A 17,006-nucleotide genomic window follows, 5' to 3' on the forward strand; every position below is an offset into this window, starting at 1 on the left:
TACCGAGTATGCATATCATATTCATCTACACTACTCTTCTTCTTCAAGCATTTTTCTCTTTTGTTGTTCCTCCAAGCTCCTTTACTGACTTAAGCATTGGAGAGAGCTCGGCCGGATAAGCTCCGACAATCCTATTTCTCTTCTTCTTTCTCTATGCACATCGATTGGCGCTCTTTTACCTTTCAGATCAGGTTTTGGTGGCAACAATAAACATATATATATATATATGTGGATATCCAGTAACATTGCTATTTTGCTCTTATTTGCCCAATATTATCTTAATAGAAACTTCTATAATGTTTATTTATTTGTTACAACACGAGTATTTTTTTTCTTTTATTTCAACAAATGTTTAATATATACACTTCTATTGTGCTATAAATGGTACATAATAGAAAATCGAGTGCGATGTGTGATCTGCGTAATAGGGATGATATTCTGTTTTTGTTGTCAACATTGAACATTTCATTTCCAGTAATATTACTTACTGCATTTCTCTTGCTTCTCTCCCTTTCAAAGTGAAAAATTTAGAATAGTAAAATTAATAATTAAAAAAAGATCCTATGTATAGGATCCTTGTCAGCTTCAAATAGCAAAGGATCTAGTATAGATATATATAGATGTAAGACTGTTGTTTGGCATTCCAATTTCTAAAGCTAGTTCAAGCTTATTATTTGCATTTTCAGAAATAATGCCTCTTAACATAAGCAACCTACCTCCAACAATAACATTCATTAGGGTTAATCCATAAGATTGCGTCTATCATGTTTAAACTAGTCCGATACTCCAATTGCCAAGACTAGTTCAAACTTTATATTAGCATTCTTATATATGTCACTCTCCAAAAAAAAAGTTCAATACTTATATTTTCTAGGGGTTATTTGTAAGATTGGTCCTATCTATATTGTATAAAAAAAGGAGCTCTAATTTTAGTATATTCTCTGATAAATTCTGTTTGTTAAATTTCATGATCAAAATATCCTCTGCAATCATTAAGAAAAATATATGACTTTAGTTCCCAAATATTTCTATCTTACGCGTACACTTCAAATTCAAATTTCGTTTTAAATTTTTAATTTTTTAACAATGTTTATTAAATTGTAAATTTAAATTAGTTGGAGTCTTTCAAGAGAAAAGACTCTCTCATCTACTTTGACTCTCTTTCTCTGGCTAAATCCACATTGGAAAAAAGTGCCACTCTCTCTCTCTCTCTCTCTCTTATGGCCTACCTCTCCCTCCGCACTCATCTAGTCATCTTTCTCTCCTCTTCTAACCTGCCCTCCCTCTCTTCCACATAAAAAAAGCTCTTTTGACTTGACCTAGTCTCTCTTCCTCTCTCCTTCTACTCTAACTTGCCTCCTCTCTCTCTCTCTCCCTCTCCTTCCCCATTCTACACCATCTCTTATCCATTCAATTATCTTTTTTATTTATTTTTCTTTATAATAGTTCAAGGATTTGAAACATTGTCTTTATTTTGTTCATTAGTTTTCTTTAATAGCTATCTCATATATCCTTTTTTATATTTTATTTATATCTATTTATTCTAATATAATTTAATAATTTTATGATTATATTTTTATTTTTACTAGTTTTATTAAATGTGCACTGCACATGTTTGGCTTGCTAGTTATATTTAAATTAGTTCTAGCATTTCAAGTTGTAGGAGAAGTTCAAACTTTGTTTTGAAATTTTATGCAACATCCATACACCTAATACTGACATTCTCGAAGGGATTGTATGCATGATTGCGTCTATCATGTTTGATAGAGTCCTCCCGTTCCAATATCCAAATGCCGGGACCAATTCAAACTTTATTTCGGGGTTTTCACATATAAGACCCTAACAGAAGCATATAAATATAATAATAACACTGTTTCGGGGTTTATATGTAAGATCGCTCCTGTCATGTTTGAGCTAGTCTCGGCAATTCGAGTGCCAGGACTAGTACAAACGTATCGTCACCTTAACATTAAAACATTTGATATTGTTCATTAGGGGCTTCTTTGTAAAATTGCTTCTGCGTTCTACCACATTTATGCGACTCTCGGCATGGGTAATGACGGGACTAGTTCAAACTTTACAGTTGCGTTCTTATATTCAACGCGCCAAGATAAAAAAACTTGTAAGAATTTGTCCAACCGTTTCTGAACTAATCTCGGCATGCTTCCTGACGACTCTTGTTGATGTTGGCATATAACCAGCAACCCATATAAAATAATTTATATCCTGCACGTTATGCACCGGTTGAGCACCACCCAATTACAGCCGTTTATTTTTAAGGTATGCATCAAGATAATACGGCGAACTTGGTGCACGCCGTATAGGATACAATTTTTCGGAACCTCGCTAGCCGCTTCCGAACCTCCCTAATGTTTGTTTATAAATAAGTCGAAGAAAGCATGCTTCTAAAAATGTCCTCTCCAATCCGATCTCTCCCTATCATTCGTTATTGAAGTGTTTTCCCCTCGTGGCGATTGTCTTCTTCCTTTCTTGTAATCATTGATCCATATGATCTGATCCCAAAATCTTGGTTTTCCGATCGGATTATGGAGTCTTCTTCCGTCTCCTCCTCCCATCTCTCCCTTGTCTCCAGGGCCAAGACGGCCTTCCACTCCGCGGCGGCCAAAGCTGAGAAGGTTCTCACCGACATCAAAGCCGATTTGAAGAGCGATCGAGGTGAGAGTGATCTTTTTCTTTCGTACTTATTTCTTGGTAATCTTGGCAATCTGGATCAGATTTCTGATAAAAAATTTATTTTTTTTGGTTTAATTTGGTGTGAAAGGCGATGGGCAGTCCCAAAAGGGTCCGAGGAGATCTACGGACCAAGAAACTGATGCATCTGATGCCTCTGGCAAACCCCAGCAAGAGGTCTGTTTAAATCTTATTTCGATCAGAAAAGATAGTCGCCCCTTTTTTAGTCGCACTGTGCAGTAAACTAGATGTATATCTCAGTAATATCTGTAGTCATCTGTTGTGTGTTTTTTTAATTAATCAATACTATTGGGTAAGTGCTAGTGTGTGACTGAACAGTCCTTAAAATTTTGCTATTCTTTGGTTGTGGGTTCCTGCGTACTTTGCTAATGATGGAACACACATACCACAACCATGACTAACTGTCTTTAGCCCGACTATTTGTGGTTGGCTAATGATGGAATCGACTTCCTGATAATCATTCTTGTCACTATTTTCTTATGCATGGGAATTTTCTCCTTTTGTTGTTTTTGTTATGAATTTCTTGATTGTTGGCTATTTTCTTGTGCATTGGAATTTTCTCTTCTTATTGTTTTTGTTCTGAATTTCTTGTTCTCTTCTCATTTCTTGACCTTTAATCTTAACGGTGGTTTGGGTGATACCAGGGTGAGTCAATTCTTTCCTTCAGTTCTGCCTGTTATGGTATTGTTTGTGTCTTTAGGATCCACAATAGGACACTCGATATACCCAGCATTGCCATGTCATTGCACTTTGAAGCCAGGATGTTATGTGATGGTTATTCAAGCAAGTTGACCCATTGGATAAAGTGCTGCTAAACTATGTCAAAAAGGCTACATATTCATTCTATTAGTTTGCCATGCTACTTCAAAATATAATTACAAGAAGGGATTAATACTGTGACATAGAAGTTAATTGAAGTTGGATACTATCATGTTGGTGAAGGAATGCTGCCCTCATGTTTGGCATATTTAAACTTGTTGGGATCTTTTGTGAAAAGGATAATGGATACAACTGAATATATGGCTATGTATGTGTCTGAATAATTGGCTTCATGTGTTCCTCTGTTTGGACTTTGGTCATGGGGGTAAATGAGCTTCGAATAGTTATGTTAAACAACAACTTTACTTACTGTTCTGATTGGTCTCAACTTCTTAAGATTCCATCCTGGAATTTCATGCAGGAAAGAGGAGATAATGTGAGTTATGGCTCCCATTACAAAGAAAATGTAGTTCATCTGCAAATGTGAGTTATGACTCCGATTACAAAGAAAATGTAGTTTATCTCAAGTTAACAAGACCTTACCTTGAAGTCTGGTCTTTAAAGGTCAACAGGTTGAAGTATGAGTGAGTTCTTAAGAATATGAACATATTTTGATATTTTGAGAGATCAGTAATCTTTGCATCTCAAAAGAAGATCTAGGAACCAAAAGTTGTAAGGTTGGTTGGCACCTTCCTCTCTAGGTGAGAGGTCTCAGGTTCAAACATGAGTGATAGTGAATAACCACCATATTGTCAAAAAGAAAAAAAAAATATTAGTAGAGATAAGGAAGTTCAAAGACCAAAAATGCTAACATCAACAATTTCATGAAGGAATTTGATGCTGTAAGTCGGAAGTTGAAAAGATAATGATGAAATACCGCTTTGGAGAAAACAAGTGTACACCATAGTTGTCAGTGACAATACAGGACAGTTTTACTTTCCTCTGAAGTGAGTAATAGTAGATTGGAATGCTGAATTCTTTGATAGATTTGAACTACTATGGAAAATGCAAATGCCGATGAATGAAGAATTTGGATATCACGAACAAAAATATTTAGATCAAAAGCTGTAAGCATTCAGCATTCAGGAGCTAGAGCATTTGTCTTACTAGTTTGGAGAGACACACTGTTTTATGTCAAGGACTCAATTCCCAATGGGTTGTTTTGCAGGACTTTAGGATGGGGTACCATCCCTAGTGTTGGGACAGGACCACCCTGCCATTATCCTAGCATCTTGATTGGTACGTCTTAGAACATCTCTTCTCCTGAGTGTCAGGATAAGGTAACATGGTGGCGCATCCTGTTCCATGGAAAAATTGGGAAAGTCTCGTCTCACAAAATTTAAAGCCTTGTTTTATGTATAGGAACTGTTGGAGCATAAGCTATTCAAGCCAACCATTGAAAAGAGAGTTACTAAAATTCTGACATGTGCTTCCTTTCATTGTTTATATAGATTCCACCTTATTGAACTTTTACAAGTGATAGGTTATAAAACTTTGGGGAGCACATAATATTGTAAAAGTGACTTTGGACATCATATTGTGACATTATAGCACTGCAAGCAAGTTAACTACATTTTTGCGAAGAACATAGGTAAGTGGTGCAGCGGTTATAGTTCTGATTATCCAAAAGAACTAGTAATTACCCCAGGCTATGTGCAGGAATATTTAAAAAGGGAGGATAAATTAATTTTTGGAACATATTTTAAACTGGAAAGAATGAAAATTTATGCAATGTCTATTTAGTGGGATGCCAGAAAAAGGAAGCTCAACCTACATGATAAAGAAACAGCTAGAAATACAAAATTCATGACGAGAACATCTAAAATAAAGAAGATAGGAGGAAAAATAAATGAAAGAATGAGTTATCCATAAAGCATCTTCAAGGCTTTTGTCTGCCTATGCGATTTAAATTCTAAGTGACTAACTCTTCTTCAAAATCTTGTTTGAATTAATAATTTCCCTTTCAGTTAATTTGATAGATGCAACAATTTCTATAATAAGCACTAGATAATAAAAGATAAGAGCAAAACCATCCATAGAAAGGATACATAGAAAGGGAAAGCAATGTTAAATATGGAAATAGATATGTAAAATTGCTAAGAAAATATAAATGCTAATGTATTTTAACAAAATTAAGCAACATTAATGGCCTTCAACATAGAAGCTAAAATAGAATAGAATAGGAATATACATGTCTTTGCATATATAATATCTTAGTTAATCATAAATTCAATGGAATCTTATTACCAAAACTAATATATGGAATTCAGGGATACAACATGTGAAAATGGCACAATCTTTTTCACCATCATGTTATCAGCAAGAAGAAAAGAAAATAATACTTCAAAATTCAAGGAGTGGATAGAACTACTGTCTTATCACTAATTAGTAATGGTTTGAAGATTTCATATATTGGTTTCTCAGGCATTTTTAAATGCAATACAGAAAGAGAAATAGTTGAAGGTTTTAAAAATCTTGCTTCCAGTATTTCACGGCAGCTATCAATAACTTCAAAAAATAATAAGGGTGAGGGAGAAAATAAAGGATCAGACAAACATATGGATGCTTATATGTATAGAGCCTGCATAATCTAATTTTCGATATTTGGATTTTGGAGTACGTTTCGATCAAATTGAATCACTTACCTAATCATGTCACTCGTTGAATAGTAGGAAGCACACTCCATGGGAACATAACAAAATGCTACTCGACGATTAGAATGTCAGCAGCCTCAAATAATGCTTCTGACAACATTGGCCTTATTTGAACAGTTGTGATGAACCGATGGGAACAACTCAAGAGCTGTGCAACCTTGCTACAGCAAATTTACTTAACTCCTAGGACAATTCATTCAATAGGTGGCACTGTACATTCCGCACCTGCATTAGAGCAAACATCACATCTCCCAATCCCATTAAATCAACTCTAGCCTGAGAATAAACATCACAGGCCCAAATCCCACAAGTCCAGCATTGGGAACAACAATGAAGCCACTTAACCTGAATATGGATGCCAATGATCAAAGAATCACTTAACATGAGTAAATCCAAGACATTCAGTCCCTTAGGAATAATACGTCAAACAAACGATATGCAGGTACAACATTCTCTACAACAAAAACTATTAGGTATTATATTTTTTTATTCTCAATTCTCCATGGAAGTTACACATGTTTCTTAAACAACTTTTTTCCACTTCCCATTCAAACCATGACCTAAAATCAAAGTATTCTATGAAACAAAGACTCTTGGAGACATTCCATTTAATGCCTTAAAGCCTCAACCAAGGATCCAAGTGCCTCAAAGATATTAATCAAATAATTCCCGGTTATAGATATGATCCAGAAAAACATTTATAAAACATTCTTGTGGAATCTCAGGATGGAGATTGTGATGGGCTTCATCCATGGCCAGAGAGAGAGAGAGAGAGAGAGAGGGGCAGGGGGTGGGGGGGTGTGGAAGTGGGGAGGGGAGAGATGGGGATATGGGTATAGGAGCTGGGTTGATGTAACTTGATTGACAGATCCACAGTGCAACTAATTATGGAGTGCTTCTGCCATTGCAGTTTCATTTTGGTGGATGGATTAGTCATGTTGATTTCTGTCCTTGCATCTCAAGAGCGGTTACCTAGACTTGGAAAGTAATACCTCTTTTAGAATGTTAACATTTGCACTCTCAGGTTTTGGAAAGAGACTTCACCCGAGAGGAAGATGGCCTATCAAGAACATTGACCATTCCTTCAGTTTCTGTAATTAGACAGCTGGCTTCGGCTATTGAGTAAGCTCTTTTTACTGGAAATTTTTCTTCATTTGATCTCACTGACCGTTAGAAGATCTAGTATAAAATATGCAACCATAGCTGAATTACTAGATGAAAATGGGAAATGGATGACTTAAGTCTCATACAGACTGATATGAGGAGATCCTTTTTTCCCGCTTCTACACTATTAAGTATCTATATCTTTGGTATAACAATAGATCCATGTAAATATATGTAATTGCTTTTTTGCTTCCTGTAGCATGGCATGTTTCTGGACACCTATGTTATGATGAATTAAATTCTCTTTTGTCAGATGATCTAAATTCTACTGCTCTTTTGATATGCTACCTTGCCTTGAAAGTTTTCACAAGTTTTTGCTTAAAAGAAAGTTTTCAGAACTTTCCGTTCTCCTGGGTCTGCTACTAGCTTTCTTTATTCTAGTAATTTACACTTTGCATTACATACCATCTATCTGTATGTTTTCATGTCAAATTCAATGTTTTGCTATGTCAGCCTAAGAGAAACTCATAATGAAATGTTTGGTGTGTTTACCCATCTTCACATCCCTCCCCCCCTCCCCAAAGAAACAATAGAAGGCTATGCAACATTAGTGTATTCCTCTCTCACAGATACAAACATAAAACTTTGCTAACCTCTGCCTATTGATGATGCACTTTATGAGGAAAGGTGAGGATATGGTGGAGGAGATGATGGTTACTTAGTTGAACGTTGATTAACAGGAGATTACTGGACTGCATGCAGTAGCTCGGCAGTTTATGCTAAACCCTTGGACAACAGTCCCATGCAAGGATACTGTGAAACTTGACGAAGAGCTAATTTAGGTCCTTTAGGAGTCGGTTTTTCAATTTATTAATGCAGCAAGCAGCCCAATGCACACGTGATAGGGATTTTCAACCTTCAAAACAGTCATAAAGACAATCCCCCAAGGAAACATGGAAAAAAGTAATAATATGCTGTATATCCATGTCTAAATATGTGTAAACATACATATATACAGTATAAAGCATTTTCTTGCAATATTTTTCTTATAGAATGCATACATACCAATAAGGCAGTGTGAAGCTTTAGAGTAAACCACAAGAAAAATTATTATTTAGAAAATAATAATTTTCTAAATAATTATTAAACAGGTTGCCACAAAAAGTTCTCTCTCATTGGAATCATAACAACCTTAGCTCTAACCTTTAACAAGATGGGTGATCAAGAAAGATCGACAAACTCCGCCACTTGAGCTGAAAGAGCAATAATATATGTTGTGGCTTCTATTACATTTATTGTGAATTTAGTAAAAGTTTAACAAATTATAATAGATCTCAAAGTGGCTTAATTGTTTATGTTCACATTGGTTTACCTGGAAATGTTACATATTGAAATAGTTCAAAGATCTGATGTGAAAATGAAGTACTTGAAAGAAAGAATCATTGAATTTGTACTGTCTGTTGCCTGGATGATCCGCCTAGGCTAGTCTGTAGCCCATAGTTGCCTAGGCTATTTGACAACCATGGATACTTTGGTTGAAAATGGAGGCTGATGTGGTTGTGAACTCTATCTTTAAATAGTGCAAGTAGGAATATAGAGGATTTAAAAGAAAAAGAGAAATTTAGTAGTGGGAATAAGGCTAGTAAGTAACATGAAGTTTGCATTATTTTTTATTTTTCATTACGGTCATTAAGGATGAGAAAGATTTTTACTAGCTAAGAAAGATGATAAAGGGACAAAGTGCGACATCTTGTAAAGAATATTAAGATTAATAAAAGACAAGTAGAATCCTAATAATTTTTTTTGAAAGTGACTGAGCCTGGATCTTATAATTAGGATGAGATCTGAAAGAAGGGTTGTAGGAATAGGACGGTTTAGCGATTAGCATAGCCAAGGTTTAGATGATTTAGAAAAGATGAAGATTGTCAATGATTACAGGGTTTAGGTCTGACATCCACCTGACATGATAAGTAAAATATTTGCCTAGTGCTGTGTGAACTTTTCCTTTTTGATAGTTATCAGCTGAACTTTATTGTTGATGATGGTTATAATGTTGCATTTTCATGCCATAACTCCCATCCCAAGTACTAATAATATGTGGAGTTTCTTCATGACACAACATTTAGAAACATCTAATTTCTTCATGACCTTTTTTCCATCATTTGAATTTCTATTCTTTTGTGAAATATGTTCTCTTATCCAAGTCTTGATGTTTTATGCTACTTCCCCTGTAGGAGTGGAAAAAATTTTAAATCTATTAATGATATTTTGACACTTGTGGGAGATCCTTCACCTATCAAAGAGAAGACTGGCTTAAGCTTGTCTGTTGTAATGTCATTAGTTCTTCGTGAAAGGGAAGAGAAACTGAGTTCTGAGTTCTGTGGTGACGAGGAATTCCATTCTTTGATATGCTCTCTGTTTAAGTCAGGTAGGATCATCACAGGTCACGCTCTGCTTTTTTGTATTGCAATTTTACTACAGCTAAAGTTTTGTAGTGTCGCTTGATGATCCTTCACTTCCATTGTAATATTTGCAAGACATTCGCAGAGGAACACTCGCCCACAATGAATAATGGATTTTTCTCAGAGATTCTTCCTACAACCACTTTGCTGAAGGATCTTCATGGTGCACCACCAGAAAGCTTTGTTGTTCAACTCTCTCAAATTATTGGGGGCTTTAAATCCCTGCAAAAGATGGCTTTATTTTGGCGGCGTGTCATTGTCGAAGTAAGCAGATGGCTTGTGTCATCTCATTGTTGTAAAAAGTGATATGATATCTATAGCATTTTTCTCTGGTTTTTTCCCTTAAGAATGATTATTGTCTTTTAAGAAACTTTTGTATTCCATTGGCTGTAACTATCATCTTTATTCTCACAGCTGAGGAAATTATGGTCAAAAGGACAACCGATACCTCGAATGCCATTAGATGCATATCCTGACTTGAATTCCTGTCTCCTGCATCAGAAGTTACAAGTTATTAATTGTTGTATTGCCAGGAAACAGCACCAAACTATTGCCAAAGAGTCATTGGATTCTGTACTGAAAGAGGCCAGTCTGGACACTGTACATTTATCCGATCATCCAGGGAAACTGTCTCCAAATCGCAATATTTATGTTAGAACCAGCATGGGAGAGTATGTTCTTAGACTTGGTGCTATTCATCCATGTCAAAATTTAACTATGTTAGAAACTGATGAACCCATATACTCCCCAGTTACTCAGGTACTAACTTCTGAGGATTTATTCCCTGGAAATTTACAAGATGTTGATTTGAAAGTTTCCAAATGACATTTGATCTATGTACTGCCATTCATATGCAGGAGGGTCCTGTACTAACAGAGGAACTTATCAAAGAAATAGAGGAGTTTGTGATGCATACTGGGAGGTCTGTATGTTTGACTCCAGTTACCTACTAAAGACCACCATATCATTATATTTCCCTACTTTGAAACAACAATTTTGATGCCCTTTCTAGATCCATGTTAAATCAAACATTAGACTTTTGCTGAATACGGAGCAGTGTGGTAATTTAATGCCCGTCACACTTTACACATAGAAATTTTTATTTTTGTGTTTTTTTTATACAGTAAGATTTTCATTTTATGATCTGGAAAATCCTTCCATCTAATAATGTTATAATATATGTGATGATTAGGCATTTGGATACAAAGGTTGAAAAAATATGAGTGTATACTAGTAGTCCATGAGATTAGGTATCTGGTCAATTGGAGCTGAATGTTTATTTATCCTTTCTTGGGCATACTTATTCATGTTTTCATTGATGATACTTCAAGAGAGAAGTTGGAGAAAAGATAAAGAATGGTCAATTCTGGGTAGGTGAGGCGACAAACATAGTACTGTTCTGCAATAAACTAGCTGTGAACAAAACTTAATTGGATTTCTCAAAATGGGCCTGAAAAGATGGCAAATACGCTGAGAAGGCGGCAAAAGGCTAGGAGGAAGCATGTGGACCTCCTTATCTAGTTGGTATTATGATTTGGGGTCACTAGTGAATGATGGTATTTGGTATCAATAGTTGCATGGTAGCATTTTGACTATTGAAGAAACCTCTTCTAGTACCAACAGTAAACTCCTAGCTGCCACTTATGAGGCTTCCTATCAGTTTATCAAGCGAGAGAGTGTTTTGCAAACTTTTAGTATTGCTTAGGAGATGGAATATTTCTTAGGGTAAGTGAAGAAGATTTTACACTTGCCTACTCTGAAAAGCGGTAAGGTCATATTATTCATGCACACAAACAGAGGTATAAACTCTTGTGACCAAGTAACACCAACAGTCTTCTGATAAGTCATGGAATACAATATGATTCATGTAAATACACACATGAGATTATATTTGTTTATGAATATATCTATCTATCATTTCTATAAGTATATCCCATCATGTTTATGTGTCATTGCAGTCCTACCAACTGAAATTCATTAGTACAGTATTCACATCTATTTGAAAGTTTCAGAGGTTTCTCTTATATGCATTGTGAGTGATTGCAAAGTTAGCCTTCTTTGATAAAGATAAGTACTTTAAATTAATTTTCTGCTGAATCCGAGTCCAACTGCATTTGTGAGTTCTGAGATATGTTGAGATAGATGTCTGGTTAAATTAGAGGGAACAGGGAGGGGATTGAGTGATATTAAAGGAGCCATATAAGTTGAGCCTATTTATGAGAAAGTGATGGAAAATGGGGTAAGTATGATTGTGGAAAAATTTAATGTATATCACACTTATTCTACAAAAGATGACATTTTTACAAATAAATCGTGAGCGTTACACCCACTAGAAAGTGGTTTTAATTTTGTAAAGATTCTATTCTTTTGTTAAATCCATAAAACAAATATTGATGTCTTAAAGACCCTAATTAGTTTTGTTCGGACCCCATTTGGAGGGGTAAAGACCTAGATTGAAAGATAATGAACCATCTAGAAATCTAGTTCTTCCACCACATAAAATTGACTATCTCATCGGAATTCAATTTTATCCTAAGAATTAATTATGAACTTTCTTTTTCTCAAGAACAACTTTATACTAATTATCTAGTGGATAAGTGTAATTAGATAAACTATAATTTGGAAATACATAAAAATTAGAAATAAGTAATCACTTTAAAGAAGCTTTCTACTGAGTCTGTAAAGTATATCTTATCTTGTGGCCACTTGATATGACATTGCTCTAGATGTATCTATACAAAACTATGAACTCCATCAATGTTACATATAAGACAAACAAATACATGGCGAGCAATAATATGATGAGCATGGTGGATTATACCTGGACATGAAATGTGAAATAGCAGGAATGTAAACAAATGATACAACACAATTCTCTTTACCATTGTTACTTGTTGATGCTAAATCCACATCTTGCTTACATCCATTAGTGCAATTAATTTTAATGGTCTATTGTACTTCTATGCTCAGTGTTGGTGCTGGGTGTTCTCAACTCCTCTCAGACATGCAAGCTTTCAAGGCAAGTCCGCAATCATTTTCAGCAATACATTAACATTCTGTAGTTTGTTTTTCTTTCTGGGTGGAGTATGTCAAAGTGCAGAGATGTGCATACATATTATATAACTCTAAGTATATATCCTCTATCAGGCTGCAAATCCTGGGTGTATTCTGGAAGACTTTATAAGATGGCACTCTCCACCAGACTGGATGGAAATGGTGTCAGATGATCAGGCTAATGATTCAGTTGATGGAGAAGGCTCATCTAGACAAGGCTGGCTAAGTGAAAGAATGCAAAAAGAAGGTGTCTTTCTCCTTTCAACAATAAATTTATCACATAAGTGATTATTATTAATGATTTTATTTCATGAGAATTGTATATTGTCATCTAATTCAAGAAAAGAGATCTTGTGAAATCTAAGAATAAACTGTGTTCATGCATATCTAGGTTATTTATTGACTATGTAAGTTATGATAAAAATGCTGTATCCATTTATAGGTAATTTGTGGCATGAACTATGGGAAACTGCCAAAGCATTGCCTGCTGTCAAACAAACACCACTCTTCGATGAGGATTTGGCGGTGTAAGTACAGAGACTTGTTTATGGGATTATATTTACTTGAATATTGTTCGAGAGATAATGTCTAAGCCATTTGATTTTGAAGTGAAAGCATCTTAACCACCTTGGAGGACATCCCACCATCTGAGCTCTTTGAGCAGCTCTACATCTCTGTGGTAAGTCCTATATATTTAGTTTTGGTTTATTTATTGTGTTTTCTCACACCAATTGTACTTCATATTTCTTTTAGCTCCACTTCCTAATCAGGATTTCTATCTTTGAATAATTATCAGATTTCTAAATAAATAACAGTATACGGTGTTAGATTACATGTAGTTATTTTGGTGCGAATTTTGCAGGCTAAAGCTAGTTCTTGTAATCCTTTCTACTTTCTGTGAGAACTCTATCTGTTCTCTCCTTCCAATTTGTGAATTAATCGCATGTGCTCGATGATCCTGTGCTTGGTTAACATGAGTTTCCACTTTCTAGTGCCATTGGTTTTGGACAAGATGGCTGAAAAAGATGATAATACATCAAAACTACTATAAACATATCACCCCTAGAAACTGAATCCATTAGGAATCAAGTTATCAGGACCTTACTAGGGTCAGTCATAGTCTTCCTGGGGTCAGCTAACTTCAAAATTGTGCATTATGTCTTAACCTGATCAGTGATACCCAGGTAGCATTGACCTTTTCATGCACAAATGGTGATGCACCTGGAAAAAGGAATCATTAGAGGTTTAAGATACACTGTGCTTGAATGTTGAATGCACTTTTAATACCTGAAGGCTCAGGAAGCAGAAAATAGAAGAATAGAAGTTCTTGATTGTAATTTTGGCTTGCCCATTCCAATGACCATATGCCGTCATTTAGGAGATGATGTGATTCATGATTTTTCATAATAAACAAGATTTCTGTTCTGATTCTAACATTTGTCCTCCTCCAGATCTAGTTAGCCATCCAGCTAGAAATTTATGTTTTCTTTTTGGTAAAAGCTAGAAATTTATGCTAAATGGAACTGACAGTATCCTTGTTTGACAATATTCAGCTTTGCACTGGCTTTCTAATAGCAGAAGCAGCACTTCCCATGGATCATAACCTGTCGAAACTATTTTATGAGTGCAAAGACTATGTTATTGTGACCTTCCAAAGCGGCATGTTAAATGAGAAGTTAGATGATCTCTGTAAGGTATAGTGGATTTTAACTGACAACTTATTTTATTCGCTGGTGTTGATGTGGTTCTGTTGGTTGTTCATGTTAACAGCTCTTGTTTGCTTTCAAATTACCTATTATTTTGAATGCTTCTTTTAGGTGTATGAAACCATAGAGGCAATATTGATCCATCCAGAAGAAGCCATCTTGGTCATGGAGCAGCCAGATGAAACAACACCAGCGGAACCAAAAAGCCGTTTAAAGAAATTTGGCCTGAACTTTGTTGGCAATGACAGACAACCATTATGGAAGAGAAGCTCAAGGGATGAGACAGAGGAAAAACAAAAGCATATGTTGTCTCAACTATTCGACAAAAAGGCATATCTGTTTCCTAGAAAGAATCCAAAATTCAAGGCAACTCCATCTACCTCTGCCCCTTCAGACGACTGGACAATCGTGTAAAGATTATTTTTTTCACATACTTTCTTTGCAGTTCATAGACCATAAGAGGGTATCTTGTAAATAACATGCGAATGCTTTGATTTAATTTATTGATCCAATCAATGAAAGGAAAGGAAAGGAAAATGAAGAGATCAGCAAAGCCCATTTCTGTCATTGCGCTCTTTCTCAGCAGAGCCAGGTATTTATTGTGTAAGCATTGCAGCCGGTTAATTTGGCAATCTTACCAAGCTGTTGTCTTGTGGTACCACTAGTGCATCTTTTGCCACTGGTTTCTGCAAGTTGTGAGATTCTTTCAGACCAATTTTGGCTACATGGACACAGTAGTTAGCGCGCATATATTTTCATCAGGCTTGGGAAGCTACCTGATGCTGCCTTAGCCATCAGTCTTCGCCACTGCTGGACCCTTCCCTGGTGATAGATCATCGTACTCAGAGACCAGAACTTATAGAAGACTACCACAAGAAAAGCTCTCTTAAAATTCTACTCTAAAGCTGTTGCATGTCGGAAGTCAATGTAGCAGCATGGTTAAAGCTGTTGAAGTCATTTCTTTTTTCTTATTGAGGCTTCTGGTATTTCGATTACAGAATCATCCTCTTGTGGTAATATCAAAATTGACTGAGCCGACGGTGCACAGCATTAAAATTTTACTGCTGAGCGTTGTCTTCTTAATTCGGCCTTTCTTTATCTTCAGGTTTGGTTTGCTAGCCACGGTTTCAGTGGTTTTTGCTTGTTGCTCTGGTTCCTGCTCTCCTGAAGCTGCTGGCTGGAAGTCTTTGCTTATTATCCCAGGCACAACAAAATTAGTAATCCAATACATAAACAACAGGACCGGACCGCTCTGCGTAGTCAGACACAAGATCTCTCTGCTCTCCTTAAGCTTTCCCTCTATAACACACTAAAATGCATTAAAAAAAAGGAAAAAGAAAGAGAAAACCTTCGGTATGTTTCAATTGCTGCTTGATTGAAAGCAGCCCAATGATATCTGCATGAAATTTGCTGTCTTAGTAATAGGCAGTTTAAGATGGTAGCAGCTGTTAGTTCACCTCTGCATTGTTACGCACATATATTACTTTCATGATGGCGGGTTATTCGGTACTGATTCAAATTTACGAATTTCAGCGTTATTATTTTAAGCCTGTAATATTAATATCAAATGCCAAATTTAGAAATATGAGGTCACTATTATAATGCAGTAGTAAATTAGTTCAGAAACTAAATTATTCTTTAAGTTCAGTTAGTTACTTAGAGTTGGGCACTGGGCCGGGCCGCCCATGGCCCGGCACGGCCCGCGTGCTACAGTACCGGGCCGTGCCTGGCACGGCCCATTAAAGGGGGCCGTGCTGGGTTGCCATTTTCTGGCCCGCGGGCCGAGCCCGGCACGGCCCATTAGGGCTGGGCTGGCACGGCCCGCGAGCTAAGCACGGCACGGCCCACGGGCCAAGAACGGCATGGCCCGCGGGCCAGCCCGGCACGGCCCGCGGGCCAGCTCGGAACGGCCCATAAGGGCCTGGGCCGGGCCAGGCACGGCCCGTCTCCCTTAAAATAAATGGAAATAATTTTTTTTAATAAACTAATAAATATTGAAAACTAAGGATTTATTAATATAAAGCCACCTTAATGGTGGGGGGTTTGGCATAGACCCCTACCAGTTTATTAATTTAAATCAAAATGGTACATGAAGGGAGGTTTGGACTTTGGACCTTAGTCTGACCTCCAGAATACAATAAGAAAGGAGAAAAAATAGAGATAACTCACTTTAACAATTAAAAAAATAAAAATGTACAATTATAAAAAATTAAGAAATCTTACTAATATCAGTGATTCAGTATTCACTATTCAGTAGTGTTTGTATCATCATCATCAGAGGATGTTGTATTATGTCCACCTTTATCTTGAAGTCTCGCCTCAGTATCCAACCAATCTTTGAAGCAGAGAAGCATCTCAACCGTTTCGCCAGTCATCCTACTTCTCTTTTCGTCAAGAACACACCGACCTGCACTAAAAGCGGATTCCGATGCTACTGTGGACATCGGCACAGCTAAAATATCGCGTGCAATTGCAGACATAACAGGATATTGATTTTTAACACTCTTCCACCAAGATAATACATCTAGACTCTCTATTTGATTTTCATCATATGC

At 36.3% G+C, this 17,006-nt stretch overlaps 1 protein-coding gene across 2 annotated transcripts; it reads left to right on the forward strand.

The window, feature by feature from the left end:
- Positions 1 to 2,322: 2,322 nt before the first annotated feature.
- LOC103719153 (uncharacterized) lies at positions 2,323 to 15,018 on the forward strand. Of its 2 annotated transcripts, XM_008808261.5 has the most exons (13): positions 2,323 to 2,676; positions 2,783 to 2,868; positions 7,150 to 7,247; positions 9,464 to 9,657; positions 9,777 to 9,955; positions 10,106 to 10,450; positions 10,549 to 10,613; positions 12,662 to 12,710; positions 12,839 to 12,992; positions 13,188 to 13,272; positions 13,355 to 13,424; positions 14,299 to 14,439; positions 14,563 to 15,018. In XM_008808261.5, exons 1-13 carry the CDS (start codon positions 2,547 to 2,549, stop codon positions 14,863 to 14,865), a joined length of 1,899 nt encoding a protein of 632 aa, XP_008806483.5. In that variant the 5' UTR covers positions 2,323 to 2,546; the 3' UTR covers positions 14,866 to 15,018. The 2 variants fall into 2 exon arrangements, with proteins under 2 accessions (XP_008806483.5, XP_038987771.3); XM_039131843.3 differs by lacking the exon at positions 7,150 to 7,247.
- The last annotated feature ends 1,988 nt before the right edge of the window (positions 15,019 to 17,006 follow it).

This window comes from Phoenix dactylifera, chromosome 9, assembly GCF_051530095.1.
Source record: "Phoenix dactylifera cultivar Ajwa chromosome 9, Ajwa_hap1_PhDact_Kaust_v1.1, whole genome shotgun sequence".
Lineage (NCBI taxonomy): Eukaryota > Viridiplantae > Streptophyta > Magnoliopsida > Arecales > Arecaceae > Phoenix > Phoenix dactylifera.